Source organism: Caenorhabditis elegans, chromosome V (assembly GCF_000002985.6).
Source record: "Caenorhabditis elegans chromosome V".
NCBI lineage: Eukaryota > Metazoa > Nematoda > Chromadorea > Rhabditida > Rhabditidae > Caenorhabditis > Caenorhabditis elegans.
Genome location: NC_003283.11, coordinates 10901338 through 10916987, shown reverse-complemented (window position 1 = coordinate 10916987; position 15650 = coordinate 10901338). Strand labels below are relative to the sequence as shown.

At 32.6% G+C, this 15650-nt stretch overlaps 3 protein-coding genes and 5 non-coding genes across 8 annotated transcripts; 5 read left to right on the top strand and 3 right to left on the bottom strand.

The window, feature by feature from the left end:
- Positions 1 to 859: 859 nt before the first annotated feature.
- F58B4.11 lies at positions 860 to 1045 on the bottom strand. The gene has a single exon (NR_069384.1). It is a non-coding gene; the product is annotated as an Unclassified non-coding RNA F58B4.11 (non-coding RNA).
- Positions 1046 to 1336: 291 nt separating this feature from the next.
- On the top strand, positions 1337 to 1483 carry F58B4.10. Its single transcript, NR_069383.1, has one exon. It is a non-coding gene; the product is annotated as an Unclassified non-coding RNA F58B4.10 (non-coding RNA).
- A 367-nt stretch (positions 1484 to 1850) lies between these two features.
- On the top strand, positions 1851 to 2065 carry F58B4.9. Its single transcript, NR_069382.1, has one exon. It is a non-coding gene; the product is annotated as an Unclassified non-coding RNA F58B4.9 (non-coding RNA).
- A 5751-nt stretch (positions 2066 to 7816) lies between these two features.
- Positions 7817 to 10228, top strand: zzz-1 (G-protein coupled receptors family 1 profile domain-containing protein). The gene is made up of 6 exons (NM_073382.6): positions 7817 to 7915; positions 8556 to 8716; positions 8764 to 9100; positions 9150 to 9514; positions 9566 to 9696; positions 9900 to 10228. The coding sequence occupies exons 1-6, from the start codon at positions 7850 to 7852 to the stop codon at positions 10037 to 10039; spliced, it is 1200 nt and encodes a 399-aa protein (NP_505783.1). The 5' UTR covers positions 7817 to 7849; the 3' UTR covers positions 10040 to 10228.
- On the bottom strand, positions 10217 to 12940 carry F32D8.15 (Anti-sigma factor). Its single transcript, NM_001129464.5, has 5 exons — positions 12849 to 12940; positions 10969 to 11078; positions 10807 to 10915; positions 10447 to 10600; positions 10217 to 10400 (listed from the first exon to the last, which is right to left on the bottom strand). The coding sequence occupies exons 1-5, from the start codon at positions 12927 to 12929 to the stop codon at positions 10351 to 10353; spliced, it is 504 nt and encodes a 167-aa protein (NP_001122936.1). The 5' UTR covers positions 12930 to 12940; the 3' UTR covers positions 10217 to 10350.
- F32D8.17 lies at positions 11951 to 12094 on the top strand. The gene has a single exon (NR_069381.1). It is a non-coding gene; the product is annotated as an Unclassified non-coding RNA F32D8.17 (non-coding RNA).
- F32D8.16 lies at positions 12659 to 12803 on the bottom strand. Its single transcript, NR_069380.1, has one exon. It is a non-coding gene; the product is annotated as an Unclassified non-coding RNA F32D8.16 (non-coding RNA).
- Positions 12941 to 14205: 1265 nt separating the features above from the next.
- Positions 14206 to 15568, top strand: F32D8.8 (Methyltransferase type 11 domain-containing protein; the record flags this gene model as incomplete). Its single annotated transcript, NM_073380.3, has 6 exons — positions 14206 to 14279; positions 14330 to 14534; positions 14578 to 14694; positions 14740 to 14851; positions 14901 to 15002; positions 15045 to 15568. The coding sequence occupies 6 exons, from the start codon at positions 14206 to 14208 to the stop codon at positions 15506 to 15508; spliced, it is 1074 nt and encodes a 357-aa protein (NP_505781.2). The 3' UTR covers positions 15509 to 15568.
- Between the last annotated feature and the right edge of the window lie 82 nt (positions 15569 to 15650).

Below are 15650 nucleotides of genomic sequence, written 5' to 3'. Positions count from 1 at the left end.
TAGGTTGAAACAATGAAGGAATGAGGACAACAGCTGCGAGAATAAAATCTTTATTTTTCAGATACTTTCGGTTTTTATTCCTCTATTCAGATCTATTCATTTAGATTTTACTTCGCACATGTAGGCACTGAAATCTAATAATCATTGGTATAATTAAATGCGTGTGCTCCCTTTATTTTGAGACAAAGCTGATGAGGGGAATAAATAGATGCACTATGTTGTGTTGCTTTCATTTTTTAGTGGAATATATCTCACTTCGCTGCGGGAAAAATGTAATTTTTTGGTTTTCCATGACGACATGTTTTTTTTCGGAGAACGCATTTTAGCTTGATATTCGAAGTTTTTTTTTAATTTCGAACCAAAATCCGGTTTGGAATACTTTCTCATTCTGTTCGGCAAGTTTGTTGAATTACTTTTTAGCTCAAAGTCGGGATATGTACTTAATCAGCACCTGATTTATTAAAGCAAATTCGTTAATATACTCCAAATGTTTAGGTAGCTTGAAATTCATTATTTTGAACACTTTTTCAGTTGTTTTATTTTTTTATTTTGTGGTAATAACGCTTTTTCATATCCAGTACAAATGGATAATCATTCTCGAATCGAAAGCTAAATTATAAGAGACCTAAACTCATCTAACTTATTACCGAATGTTTATCTGACGGAGAAGCTCCTAGATTCTATTTTTAAGTAATCTTTTCATCAATCTGACCCTTATACTCACAACCACCGCCACTGTGACCAATTGTCAAACCGATGTGATTGGTGACTTTGACACCTTCTCTTTTTATCTCTCATTTTCCTCGAAATATTCGAATCTTTCGATCTTTCTTATCTTCCGATCATCATGAATTTCAAAAATATCAGTCGTTTTTGCACTCACCACCAGTCACTCATCCATCAATCTTTTGCGTTTTCACTGTGCTCACCTCTTCGTGTTTCTCGATCATTATCCCTTTCTTATCCTCTTGAAACAGCAAAAAATGTGTCAAGTGATATTGAAATTCTTTGTTCCCCTTTATCACCACCAACACCAACGCATTCCTTCTTTTTTGTGAACTGAAGCCTTATTGCTCTTTGTTCTTAAAGAAAACCTATCCTTTTGCGGTGAGCCCTCCCCTGTTTCCTCCAGAGATTGAGTGTAAATTATGACCCGAAAAGTGCGCCGACACTTTCACTTTTGCACCGCCCGTTTTTCATATTTTGGGCTTGAAGCTTTCAGTGACGTGATTTATACTATCACGTCATTAAAGATACTAAGGGATTGTCCTTTTCCAATTGGAAACAGTCGGGGGCAATATAATTATTTGAAGAAAATCATTCCTTTCTTGAATTGCCTGCAAATTCAAAATATATGTATGGTTTAATGAAGGAGGAGTAGAGGATGCGAGGAAACCAATTAACGTGGTACAGAAAAAGTGATTTTTGAAACTGTAATGAAAATAACGTTAAAAATTCGTATACCCATTTGTGTTATACGGTGGTTGCTCCTTCAAAAAAAATCATAGGTCTTTGGCAAGAAAGTCTACATTCTTCGAAACTCTGAAGTTTCGAAAATGTGTTAAATGTGTTGGATAGACAAGAACACGCTATTTCATTAAACGAATATAAAAGTATATTTAAAATTAAAAATAGTTATTGCATCCTCCCTGGGTAGTTGATCTTCTACTTGAAGAAGTAACAACTTGTTCTTAATGGAATTATTGAAACTTGATCAAATTATTGAGAAGATGTTTTTTTACTTTAATGATGAGCCCCATTCGATTTGTTGTCTTGAGTAACCATAAATGTTTGCCATTAAGTAATATGAATCTCAACTCAAAAAGCTTTTCCCAGTTCTTCTCATCATTCTGAATAGATGTTGTAAATAAAACTCATGTTTGTTTCATGCGACTTACTTACTTTCATTCTTTCTTCATCTTCTTACCCTTCCATCATTCTTCTCACTTTATCCGATATCCTTCAATCTTCCAACAAAGCGAACAACACTTATGATAAAAGCAGAGACAAATCTGGGTAAAAAAGGATATATGGCGACTTCTCATAATGGCTCCTCAAACTTTTTGCCCTCCTGAGCCAGTGCTCAACGAGCATCAAGACATCTGAGTCAAGGAAGGAAGGAGGGGAGGTCCGCTCGTTTTTCCGACAAATCTCCTTGATTGCTTCCATTTTTTACGACATAACCTTTTTTACTCAACTTGAACTCTTATATTCGGATCTAAATTAATAATGGTCTACAAAATTTTAAGACGAATTTTGCAAAAAAACCACTTTATCCCTAGATTTGATCTCTTTCTTATTTGTTCACCATTTGCATGTGTTTCCCGGTCTTCGGGCTTCATTTTTCTTTTCATTCTGCTTCCATTCAAATGAATAAGAGGAAGAAGGACGAACACATACACAAAATTTCAAAAAAAAAAGGAATGGTAAAATGAATGAGTTTAGTGGATCCAATCAGAATTGAATTTCTTCAAAAATGCAGTTATTTCATAGAGAAAATCAAATAGCAATAATATTTCACAAGATAATATGAGTCTGTTTTTCACTTTAAAAAATATTAGGGGATTTTCAAGATGAATCATGAAAATTCATTCATAAAATTTGGATTGAAAACATGTAGAAATTTATTTCAATTTTCTAGTTTCCTCTTTAAAGTTTAAGATTAAACCTTATTCTGACTTTCATAACTTGTCTTTGAATTTTCACCCTTTAAACAACATTTTGATTGAAATTTTTTTTCAAAAAATTAAAGTTCACAGTTAACTAGATATTCTTCAATATTTCTGAAGTGGGGAGCTTTGTGTTTTTTTTTCGCAATTACGTGGTGATAATGATACATCTAAAAATTGTTTAATTTTGAAGCAAAAAAGTAAAATAGAAAATGCTACTGGTAGAAGAAAGAAATAAAATGTTTTCTTCTTTTTATGAACATAGGAATATCTGCTCGGTGTGCTGAAAACGCTTTTTGGGCTAATTTTGATTTCTGAAAGGCGAAAAACTATTTTGCAAAAGCGACCAACCGAAAAGAGGAGATGCAAATTGTAAGTTTCTGAAATTTGTTCACATGTAACACACTTGGACAACTTCCAGGTGAATTTTTTCAAGAAATCTTTGTTAGCGATTCAATTTTTCCACTTAAAAATATTCGTTATATTGATTAGAAATGTGAATTAGAAGTCGCGTTGATTTCTTAACTATTTTGGAATTTATGATCCCAATTTGTTTACATCCCATATTTTCAGCAGCCAATGTTTGAGGTTTCTCACCGTTCTTTAAAAGTTCAAAAAAGTTGCAAGTTGCTCAAGGCTAGATGTTTCTTCTCTGGGCTCCGTGGGAACTTCCAAAAGAATAATATAATTTGGGTTTGTAGAAAAACCAAAAAACGAGCTCAATGCCCAGTACCTAGATTGCTCCAATCTCTGAGGCCTTTTCTTTAATTCTCTTCCTCAACCTAAAATCTTTTTTTTTCTTCCATTCCGTTTACTGAATTACCGATGTCTTGTCCTCTTGTTCTATATCCGTCTAAATTGCCCTTCTACCCCAAAACTGAATTTCATTTCTTTGTTCATGCAACATTTTGTTTTTCGATGGTGCACAGTGATGTGACCTCACATCATTCATCATCACCCTTGCAAAATGTTTCAATGTCACCTATCCACGTCATATACAACTATGAATCCTCAGAAATTTCATTCCACAATCCTGAAGATATAGCTTGAAAATAACATTTCATTTCATTTCCACATGCCATCCTCCAAACGAGTATTCATGCATTTTCAAATTGATCATCTCACAATGAGCGTGTCTTATTTTTCAATCAGTCGCATTTTCAATGTTGACAATTTGTTATTAGAAGATGATTGAATAATGATCACTACCTATTTATTCAACTGATTAAAATTTGTTCCATCAAAATATATTCATTAAATATTCAATGTAATCGTCTAGGAACTAGAAGAATTTGAATTTTAATATTATATCAGTATAACCTTCGAAAACCAATTTTGTGAATTGTTTTCTGCGACACTTTTAATTTTGCATCTTCCTTTTAATTGGAGGGCTACTAAACATAATGTGCATGAGAAATTACTTTTTTTTCACATAAAACCTTTTAAAAACATAATATGGTACAATAGAAACTAACTGTCCTGCAAGCAAGTTCGAATTTTTTAAAAATATTTTGCTCTGGATTTTCTTGTCAAGCTTTTTTTAAACTCCAACCACAACTTTGAGACTACTTTCACATACCTGAATATTTTCCTGTTGTTCAAAGAATTCTTTGACCTACTCACTTCCACTTTCAGTTTCCAAGCGTATGTTCTTCTTGAGTCCACTCACAGAATTTTAATGATTTCCACGCGCTCATATGAATGCCTTTTTCTTTCCTTCCGTTTTCAGATCATCTAGCTAATCGAGTTATTCACCTCTATTCTTTTCAGACATCTATTCCATGTCACATTGTCAGCCCACCAACACAAACGATGACGCTGTTGGTGGCTGTCGGATTTTTCGTTTTTCTCTATTTCTCGATTCTTTTGCTCTAAAAAGGGGGCAACCGAATACACAATGAGATTCGGTGTCATCCAGAAATATCTAAATTCAAATTGATTTTGTTGAAGAGATTGAATTCACGCTCCCGGAAGTGATTCGGGAAAATGAATTATTCAAATTTCCAGTTTTTCGGGGGTGGTGATTGTTTATTTTTCTTGAAATAGATTTCATGTTCACCTTTTGTTTTTTACTACCCGTATTTGAAGTAGCGCCAGTGAGTAAATAGTTAAAAACCACTAGTTTAGTTCTAACAATATTATAGTAAAACCTCAGAAATTTTTGGAACTGTTTTTGTAGTTAAAAATTAGCGTTTATTCAGTTTTTTTTTTCTGATCATAATTTTTAAATTTTTTTAAACATCTGAAGATTGGGCTTGAACCTGCAGAAATGCAAACGTTTTTACTCGCGATTCATATCTATAGCGTTCCCAGCACGTTCAAAAAATAACGAAGATGTAAAAAGTGTGCTCTCTGGATATTTTTTCAAAAATTTTTTAAATCATATTGCAAAACTCAAGTATGTATTTTCCCTTTGTTCCAATGTCTTTTGGTTCTAATTGGTCCCCAAACGTTCCGTCGTTCCAAACACAAAACACGTGCTTCTTCTCGGAACCATCACTTTTGTTCAAAAGGTGTTGCACCTTCGTCTCCTTTTATTTTTTATTTTCCATTCAAAGGGGAAGAGATAGAAGCTTTTTCTCCTATTTTGAGATTTTCTTTGCTTTTTCTTTTTTTTCCATTCTTCCACGTCATCCTGCTTCCGGTATTTTCAATATCAGTCTAACGAGCATGAATGGTCTAAGAGCTTGTAGAAGTATAGTAAGAGCAGAATTTTAAACTTTTTTCCTCGTATTTTTAGTTTCAATCTTCCGTTGTTGGAGAAAAAACCAATCTCTTTTTTTTGAGTGTAACAAGATTTTTTGAGTTGAAGCTCTCACAATTACGGATCTTTAAAACTCGAGACATCAGTGCAAAGGTCATTTTGAAAGATCATGTCGAGTACATTAATTTGCTGTTTGAACTTTTTTATAAATTGTTTCTAACTTTTCATTTCTAATTATCTCTATTTCTAGCTAGTTATTTATTTTTTCCCACTTTCCAGTTGCATATCTTGCGGAAATTAAAACTTCACGGAGATGTTTGCTTAACGAAGTCGCTGCGTACTTTTTCAACTTTTTCAACTTTTTTTTCAAATTACTGGTCAACAAGTAGTAGGCTCTTGTTTCAACTTTTGGACCAAAAAAGTTTAAATAGCATACTTCTCTTTGAAGTTTAAATCCGAATTATTCTAGTTTTAACAATATACCGCGGTTTTAATATAGCTGACCGATTTTTTGAAATTCTATTTTTCCTAAACATTACTAAAGAATGTTTAATTTTTTTTTTACAAAACTATAAAAAAAACAATATTCAATTTATTTGCCATACTATAAATATTTCAACTTCCAGATGTATTGTCTTTAATTTTCTTTATTTTGAAGTTCACCCAAGAAAAAAGGCTTTGAAGTTAGGCGGAGCTTATATTTTGCTCCTATTTTTCTTTTTTACTTCTGACTTGCATAAATCATAATAGATTAAACGAAACGAAGCTCCACCTATCCATTTTCTTTTTCACTTGATCCTTTAGCTCATAATGCCCTCACAATACAGTAACCCTTATGAAAACATCAAAAATCATTTGCTCATCTAAACCTTTTTGTGTTCATGTTCATTTCTATGTGTTAGTCAGCCAATTTCTGTGAATATTTTACTTGTTTTCTGGTAAACCGAACGCCACGAGCGCCAGACGAGTAGGACCTCATTGTGATCCTGTTGTTCGTTTTCTCTTGGGCTCCAAAATACGAAGAGGTACCGTAGAAGTCGAGAAGATGCAGCATCTATTGAAAATATATTTCTTCTAGATCAAATGACCCGAAAACTAACGTGTAAATCGAAAATTGCCCTCCCTACGGTTGTGTTCTCGAATTTTATATTAAATGTGCAACGCATAAAACGAAACCAACGAAAATTACATGTGTAATGTAATAATAATTTTTTTCGATGCTCAAATTGTATTAAAAATTTTTACAACAATTAACAAAAAAGAACCAAACGTGATTTCTTTGATAAAAATAACAATCAATGGAATATTGAACCAACTGACTGAGATACTGAGTGACTGAGATATCTCAAAGCTGATATCAATCTCCTTGACCTTGAGAACAATTCTTGATCAGTCAAAGTTTAATATCAAAAGAAAATCAAGATGTCAGGCGGCATCTATAGAGGTGTTGATTGAGCAAAAGGTGCGACTTTTCGATAATTGATGAGCCTTTTTGACCTATCTATCCATTTTTCAATTTAGAATGATTTCTTCTCATCAATGAGAAAAAGAAAGAAGATGGTTGCGGTCTGCCCACAGATTTCATTTGATGGGTGTGCTCTTCTTCAATCTGATTCCAAAAGCCAATGGCAATGAGAATTGGAATTCTTAATTAAATTATTTCTTACCCAGGTTTTCTTTTATTTTTATATTTGTTTAAAGACTATTTTCATAACTTTCAATAGATTGACCAGCAATGGATCAGTTCCGCAGAGTTCAGAAAGTATTTCAGATTGAAAAGCAAAAACGGAGTAATTAATAAGCAATAAATTAATTCTCCGATACCACGAGTCTCCAAGGTATTAGTTTTAAACAACAATACGTATCAAGCCTAATTATTTAGTCTATAAGACCTAAACATTAAGCTTCTTAAAAATTACTCACAGAACACCACAACGTCTAAGACGATTCAGTATTCAATTCTTGATTGTTTTTACTCAATTGGTTGCATGTCTGATGTTTGATCGATGTCATTTTTTATTCTTCTTCTGCGGTTTTCTTGTTATCTATTCAGCTCATTCTTAAATTCCTTTTGAAAATCAGTATGTGAATTGGAATTTAGAATCTAACATATATCTAGTATCCCAATGTGACCATCTTCTTAACTTTTTCAATTTCTCAATCAATCTCCCATTGCTATCTTCAAAATCTCAAACTTTTCTTCCAACTTTTCCCACTTTTTTCAATGTTTCACTAATGGTGTGCCAGTCACTCTTTGAGATTTTGGCTCGATTTGGCAACATTTCGTTTTTGTGATTGACGGAAGCCACTTCAAAAAGTCAGTATAAAACCTTCATCATTTTGAAAGCATACCTCATGTGAATCGTTTGATTCCTATTTCCAGTATCCTAATTCTCTCTGAAAATTTTGTTTTTCAACGCAGTAATTTTTTTTAGTAATTCAGGTAATCGAATTCATTGTGTATGAGTTCTTCGTAATGGACATCGGCAATCAGACAGCGTTAGAATCGCAAGCAGAAAATATTTCCAGTTATGACAGCACGGTAAGAAAGAAGACACACAATAGGAAATTAGAAAATAAACGCAATTATGTATATTGTTGAATACGATTAATGAACTGGAGTATGATCAAGTTCCTAGTTGACACCTTCATCATTTTTTTGGCTCTACTTTGAGATCTGTGGAATTACTCTAGCTCACAATTATGTGAGACTTACTTTGAAATTTGCTGAAATGGCTCCTTTCACCGAATCACTTTTTCGTAGTTCTAAAACCAAAAAAACGTATAAACAAGCTTGAGTTGGTCTGGATTATTGAAAAAATTTCAAAAGAAATTATTTGAATGCAAAAAATGACTTAACACACGGCTTTTCATTCACAGTGTGAATACAAATTCCAGAGAATTTCTCGATCGTTCGTTCTGTTGAATTTTTATAAAATTTATCAAAATAAAGTTTCTCGCGTTTTTTTAAACGTTTAAACAAAAAAACTGTAAAAAAGTTTTCACAAAAAAAAGTGTTCAGAATTGATTGCAATTTTTTAAAATTCGAAACGTTTCGACAATTTTCTTCAAATTTTGAACACGTTAGCGCTATAGGGACTATTTCAATAAAAACTCCCCACGGACCATACCTTCGAACAACCTTCGTACAATAAAAATGTTTTTAAAATATATTTTTCCAGATCATGCAACCTGATTACACAAATCCGTGCTCGGCGGCGGATGACTATCTGATCACGGAACGATTCTGGTTATGTGTCGTTGCTGGAGTGACTGTGTCCATTATATCAATTGTGTTCAATACATTTATATTCTTTGTTTTTGTCACAAATAAGCAACACCGGTTAGTTTAAATTTGGAAAATGTTTTGTTTAATTTCTAAATTTTCAGACGTTCACCAAACCTGTACCTTTTGCTACTTTCCCTTTTTGACGTCTTTATCGCATTTGCTTATATAGCCGTGATGTCAGTTCGGATTCTTGTGAACTTCACGTCCAGCGTATTTCTAAAATCTATTTGGGTCCATTATATGATTCCAATGCTAACTGTTTCTCACATCGGAATCACTTCTTCAACTTTTCTCATTTGCTTTGCATCAATTGAGCGATATTGTATTACAGTCAATCATTTCTTTGTACCGTACCTTCAAAGATTTCGGCCTCTTCTTGCATTTACTGCAATAATGTGTGGAGTTGTGAGCAAGGGAACAATTGTAAAGGAAGTCGATGTAAGTTATACTAGAAATGACGGCGTTAAAATATTTCACCTATTTTCAGATTTCTTACAATCCAGAATGTTATGGAGAACTGAACTATTGGACGGTTGTTCCCTCACAACTCCTATTTGATTTCCCAAAGATCAATGAATATTGGCGTTTTTACTTCCGTAACATTTTCACAATCCTTGCACCATTCTTCATACTTCTTCTTGTAAACTGCCTTCTTCTTTTCCAACTCCGCGAACATGTCTTGAAAAGTAAATGTGCTGATCATGATAAGCAGAATGTGAAGGAGAAGAAAGCCCGAATTCGTGCAACTACAAAATCTGTCGTTATCATCGTTTGCACATATCTGATGTCCAACCTGTTGTCAGTCATCATTACTATCTGGGAATATATAGATAAAGAGTCCATTTTTAGCGAGTAAGAAACACAACTTATTTACGTTTGAAGCCATTAAATTTCTAATTTCAGAGATTGGATAGCATTCTACGTTCTTTCTGTTGATGTTATCTCCCTTTTGACAATTGTGGCTTCGTCTGCTCGTTTACCAATTTATGCATATTTCCAACCGCTACTGAGAAAGGAAATGGGACAGTGTCTAGGTGAGCCAAATCATTTGAAACTATATTGGCACTTTGAAAATAATGATAATGTGCCTATTTTTATTTTAAAACAATAAACTATCTCTATCTATGTATATTGATAGCAATATATTTCTGTTCTCGACATGATCTTTAATAGTCCGATTTTCTACTGTGACTGTCCGAAAATCAGCTTGAAAATCTTTTCATTTATTCAATTTCAGGTGACTGGTGGTGTTGCTGTTTTTCTGAAAATGACAAGAAAATGTCTCTTCTGGACGATCTTCAACTTCCAAAAACCCAATTAATTTCAACACCAGATGGTGAAACTCCAAGCATCAGCTCCAAAATTGAATTCGTCTAATATTTTTGCTCATCAAGATTATGGTTTCAATCGAGAAATCAATTTTTTATTTTCTTTTTTCAATACTGACGTGCAATAATATTAAAAACGTTTTGTCAAATCTCGCGGGTTTTTGTTTTTTTTTATAATTTTGTGACTATTATGTATCATTCAAGCAAATAATGTTTTCAATGATAATAAAAATATTTTCTTTATGTAAATCTTATTGTATTTTAAAAGAAAAAGAATGAGAGAAAGAGAATTACCAGTAACAAAGAAGAAAGAGGTGGTAAAATAATAATTATTGAGATCGTATTAGACTATTTTTATATTCATCCATTGTCCGAACTTGTTCTCTCTTTTGATTCCATTGATTTCAAACCTAAATAAATATTATTCAAATAGGTGAAAAAAGATAAATAACGAACCATCTTGTAATATTGAAGCCAAATCAATTTGTTTAGATTCTGCAACTTTTTGTTCGATAGTTGTAGCCATTGGTAGAAGATCTCGTTCGACTTTTTGTGACAAGATTGGAGATTTATGAATGGTGACGGTTTTATTAATTGGGTCCGCCGGGTACTGAAAAAAAAAACAAATATTTTTGGATTCGAGAAGTCTTCAACTACATTTTTTTAATTTTCTCTATCTATGAATTTTATGAGAATTGCCAGTTAAAATGATAAATTTTAGAACAATATAAAATTAGAAAAAGTTTATTGGCAAAAAAATACATTGATTTTTATTTATTTTATTTTTAAAAACTTGACTTCGTATCAAAAAATTACCTTAGTTATATATCCTGGATCCCAAATGTAAATGTAGTATACACTCAATGAAATTGCTGGTAATGATACAGAAAGAATGTATCCAAGTACCGTGATGAACCTTATCCATCTAAAAATATTATTCTTGATCCTATTCGGCCTTTTAATGGAAAACAAACGTACTTCTGGCTGTCCTTCTGAGTGAACTTTGCTCGCTTATCTGAAGAGTAAATCGGTTGTTTGGATCGACCTCTCATTCGAGCAGAGTAGGAGAGATGATTGGCTTGTGACATCTGAAATTTATAAGATTATAGAGAAAAAAAACAAGGAAATGAAGTACAGAATGTTTTATGGAAAGTCAGAGGATATCAAGAAATATCTTAAAGTTCGAATTTTCTAATCCTGAAGCTGTTTGATTTTAACTTATGGGTTGAAGCTCCAATATGAAAGTTGTGTTAATAAATGCAAATATATACTGTTTATAAAAACAATAAATGGCCATTTAAAATCTTGAAAGATGATTTAGCACTTGTGGGATTGTTATCTTAACCACTACTCACTAGTCAGACATATTCATGAAAACCGGATCTTTTTCTTGTATTTGTTTTAAGTTGACTGAAAAGAATATATTGCAACAATAATCAAACAAGGGATATGCCACATACACCAAACAATCTTAGTTTGGGAACAATAAAAACTGAGATATTTCCTATATTGACTAATTGTACTGGCAACTGTATTTTTACTTCAATTTATGGTCTTGAACAGGTTTATTTATTTATTTATTAGCTGCAAAACTTAATCAATAATTACATAAATGTTATAAAAGTTACAATGTAATTGATTATAATTCTTTGAAGTTTAAAATTTCCAAAAGTTTTTGAACATGAAGAATAATAGGAAAATTAGCATAAAATTGTATGTTTTAATCAGACATATAAATCAGAAAATTGGGAGATTTCCAGATTTTAAGCTCTCAACAGTTTTTGAATGGGTAAAGGTGACAAAGATCATCGAGAATACATAAATGCACAAAAGGATGAGTTGTGCAAGTATAGAGAGGCCCCCTGCTCTTGTGTGAAGGGTTTCTTCTCTTTTCATCCTCCTTTTTCATCCTCCCCAACCACTTCTTTTCCATCCTTCCGCCCTTGTTCTTCTTTTTTCCACCCTTTTCCGAATCGATTCTCACGCCTTTCCCACTTTCTCTTTTCTCCCCTTTCCAACAAGAATAAAAATTTGATTCGAATGCCTGACGGGCTCGAAGTGAGATGGAGAGAATGGAGAAACGAAGAAAAATGAGAAGCGTCTGCCGGCGGAATGACAAAGAGCAAATGAACGTTTTTTTTGGAACGAGAAGACGATGAAAACCCCGGATGCATCACGAGTTCATTTTTTAAATCTTAGAATTTTCTATGAACGATTACTAATAATGGAAAACTGGAAAAAAAAATGCAGACATCCACAAAAATGATGATAAAATTGAAGTGAGTGAACCAGAAAAAAAGACGAAATTCTCCGACAATACAATTTCCGAAAGAAACTTCTTTGACGGACCAAACTTTCCATATATGGTCAAAAATCATTGTGATCTAACCTTTGACGTCTTTTGATAGTATTTAGATAAACAAAAGTAAAATTAACTTTAACCAAACAAAATGTGTCTATAGAGATCAGAATAGAATTGAAGCTTGTTCAATGAAACTAAACTATCTGATCACAATTCTAATTATCAGATAATTATCAGAATTGTCAGACAAATTTTAAAGCAAAAATTATCACGATGAACTTTTCAGACTTTTTTATCTGTACCTATTATTCAAAATAGAAAAAAGTATAAGAATAGTTGAAATATGCAATCGTCTAGATACAAAACGTCAATGTCGCAGCAAGAAAACAGATGCCCTCCAGTCAGCACGAGCTCATAAAATCTGAGAGCTACCACCAGACCCTCCACCAGCTTTTAGAGTCCCTTTTCTTTTCGATTCGATGATGAATGTAACTTGATAGTAGTGCCACTTTTTAAAGCTTTTTTTTTGTTTTTTTATTCAGAAGAAAAAACTCACCCTACGCTCTTGAGCTGATTTGTTGCTTATCTTTTCCATGAGATCCTCTATTGAAAGCCATTCACCTCCACTGCTAGCCATTATTTCTGAAAAAGCGTATATAAAAAGAAAACGAACGTAGTATGAAAGTTACAAAAAACTAAAAAATGGAAGGAAACGAAGAAATTCAAAAGTCAAAGAATTCTCTATTTTACCAGAATCATGACTTGTTAGGAAAATTGGAATCTAATTTGACTGGGGGAGGAAAGAAAAAAGAAGAAGATTTGTGAGCATGTGTGTCTGTTTGTTGGGACAAACCGACCACACTGACCGAGCCAAATAGTTTGTATTAGAAGCTCTTTGCAAAAACCGAAAAACACTTGAGATTTGAAGGTCCCAGACAACAGAGACACACGGCAAAAATGTGAAAATAAAACAACATAAATGATTGGTTAATCCCTGGTTGACACGAAATCATGTGAATTCTTGAAACAAAAACAATAGAACACATGCATCGTACCTTGGGATTATGTTTCTCAAAGTCAGGACGTCCCTGTCCTACTAGTTCTAATAAAACGTACTCAGAAAACGGAAAATTAGGGGAGAATCTGCCAGGGGGCATTCTATTTATTTGCAGAATTGACAAAGTAATAATGTTCCTTATTGGAAAAAAATACTAACTTTCTAAATATACAAAACTCAAAATGTTGATTTTCACCAAGAATGTGTGAAATTTCACACATTAATTAATACGAATTTTTCTTACATTTTTCTTATTCAAAAAATCTTAAATTTTTGAATTTATATCAGTCGTGGTAATGAGTTCCCGGTCAAAATCATAACTATTTTGTTGCAAGTGTTTTTTTTGTGAATTTGAGGAAATTTCAAAAATCTTACGAATAAATAATATTTTCAGACATAACTTGAGTTTGGCATAAAATCGCATCCCAATTTCTATATTTTTAAGTGCATAATTTTGAAAAAAAGGTGACTGAAAAATGGCTTCTGCTTGGGAAACGTCAGGTTATCAGGAAATATTGAAAATAATTTCAAAGCAAAGTTCAAAATTGATAATATACATTGACGAATTTTCATAAAAATCTATTTTCAACAAAAAATGTGCGTTTGACCCGAAACTTATTGACACCCATAATATTTAATTCACCTAATGAGTTAACAATGAATAAACTAGATGATATTTTCAACTTATCTTGTCATAAACAAGAATATTGTAATTGCTGCAATTACGACACATTTTACACAGTTCAACGATTACTTGTTTGTTCTGTAATCCAACTAGAGTTTTCACTCGTGATCTTAATCTTTTCGCTCTAGCACCCATTTAGAATTTATTATTCTAATATGTTTGCGTTCACAAATGCCACGACTTCGCTCAAACCCTTTACTTTATCTTCTAAGCGTTGCAACTGTGTTTTACTTGTTTGCTATGTGGTTTGTTATGATTGTTTCCATTGAATATTTAAATATTGGTTCAATTCTAGGTATGATTTTCCTCCAACAAACGGAATATCGAAGTTGAAGGAAAGACTGCGGAACACTAAAATTCGAAGAAAAAATATCTACCAGGAAGATGTGACGCTAGAAGAACTGGAAAACGGTTTATACACAGAAAATGGATACGAAGTTGTACAAGTTACATCTCCGATTCCCACTCTTCGATTTATACAGGAACCAACTTGTGATCAGGTATTATTATTGAAATCTTAAAAGTCATTTTCATATTTTCCAGATATATACGAATTGGAATTTAACTTTCAGTAAACAAAGCATGGAACCACCTCCACGAAGGTTAACACCAGAGATGCAATATCAAATGACTATGAACAATTATTCCACATTAGTCTATGTAACGAGCACAAATAAATGTTCAGATTTAAAATATTATTTTCAGAATTATCGAAACAATTCAAGAAGACAAAAACCTGCAAAATGGGATATATTATCAGAGCTTATGACTTGGAACTCTGAAATTTTAGGAGCTTTGAGTTTTAGTTTTGATGGAGGTTAGTTAGTTTTAATGAAATTAGTTTTTAAAGAACATAACAATTTTAGTTTCACTACATTATGCAATGAAACAACATGAATTAAACGATAAAAACGGTGTAATTGTTGGAAGCTTGATACCATGGGTCGAGGTGCTTTCTTTACAACATGGTAAGTAATTTTCCACATTACTATAATTAGTTTGATTTTCAGGAGCAAGTAATATTTTGACAATTGAGCACAACAAGTTAGACATTGAAGAACGATTCAGAGATCGAGTTTATTCAATAACACCTGTTGAATTTGCGATGAATTTCAAAAATTATTCCGAGAGTTTTGATTTTGCAGCGGCATTTTCATCAATAGAATATATTGGATTAGGTCAATATGGTGAACCAATTGATCCATATGGAGATTTAAGAGAAATTCAAAAAATACGATGTGCCTTGAAACCTGGAGGTTTACTGTTTTTGGGGCTACCATTTGGACTTGATGCAGTGATATTCAACACTCATAGAGTTTATGGACCAATACGACTTGCAATGTTAATGACTGGATTTGACTGGATTGCTACATACTCTTCAGAGACAACATTATCCATTTCGTTAAGTGCAGTGTTAAGAGAAGATGCAACTGAATCGAAAAATCAATATACTTTAGTTATGAGAAAACGCTAATTTATTGAAGTTTTTAAAAAAATGTATTTTTGTTAAAAAATAACATGAAATGTTGTTTATTATTATTATGTGATTTTCGCTTATTATGAGTCAATGAATAACATACAATTTCAAAAATGTGTTCATAGAGTCACACGAAAAA

Bases quoted from the DNA above. Each gene is read 5' to 3' on its own strand.
- F32D8.15 (NM_001129464.5), bottom strand. From the start codon at position 12,929: ATGGCTAGCAGTGGAGGTGAATGGCTTTCAATAGAGGATCTCATGGAA. The intron at 10,916-10,968 runs GTACGTTTGTTT...TAATATTTTTAG, and splicing joins ACTCAGAAGGACAGCCAGAA to ATGGATAAGGTTCATCACGG. The intron at 10,601-10,806 runs GTAATTTTTTGA...TTTTTTTTTCAG, and splicing joins ATCCAGGATATATAACTAAG to TACCCGGCGGACCCAATTAA.
- zzz-1 (NM_073382.6), top strand. From the start codon at position 7,850: ATGGACATCGGCAATCAGACAGCGTTAGAATCGCAAGCAGAAAATATT. The intron at 7,916-8,555 runs GTAAGAAAGAAG...ATATTTTTCCAG, and splicing joins TTTCCAGTTATGACAGCACG to ATCATGCAACCTGATTACAC. The intron at 8,717-8,763 runs GTTAGTTTAAAT...CTAAATTTTCAG, and splicing joins GTCACAAATAAGCAACACCG to ACGTTCACCAAACCTGTACC.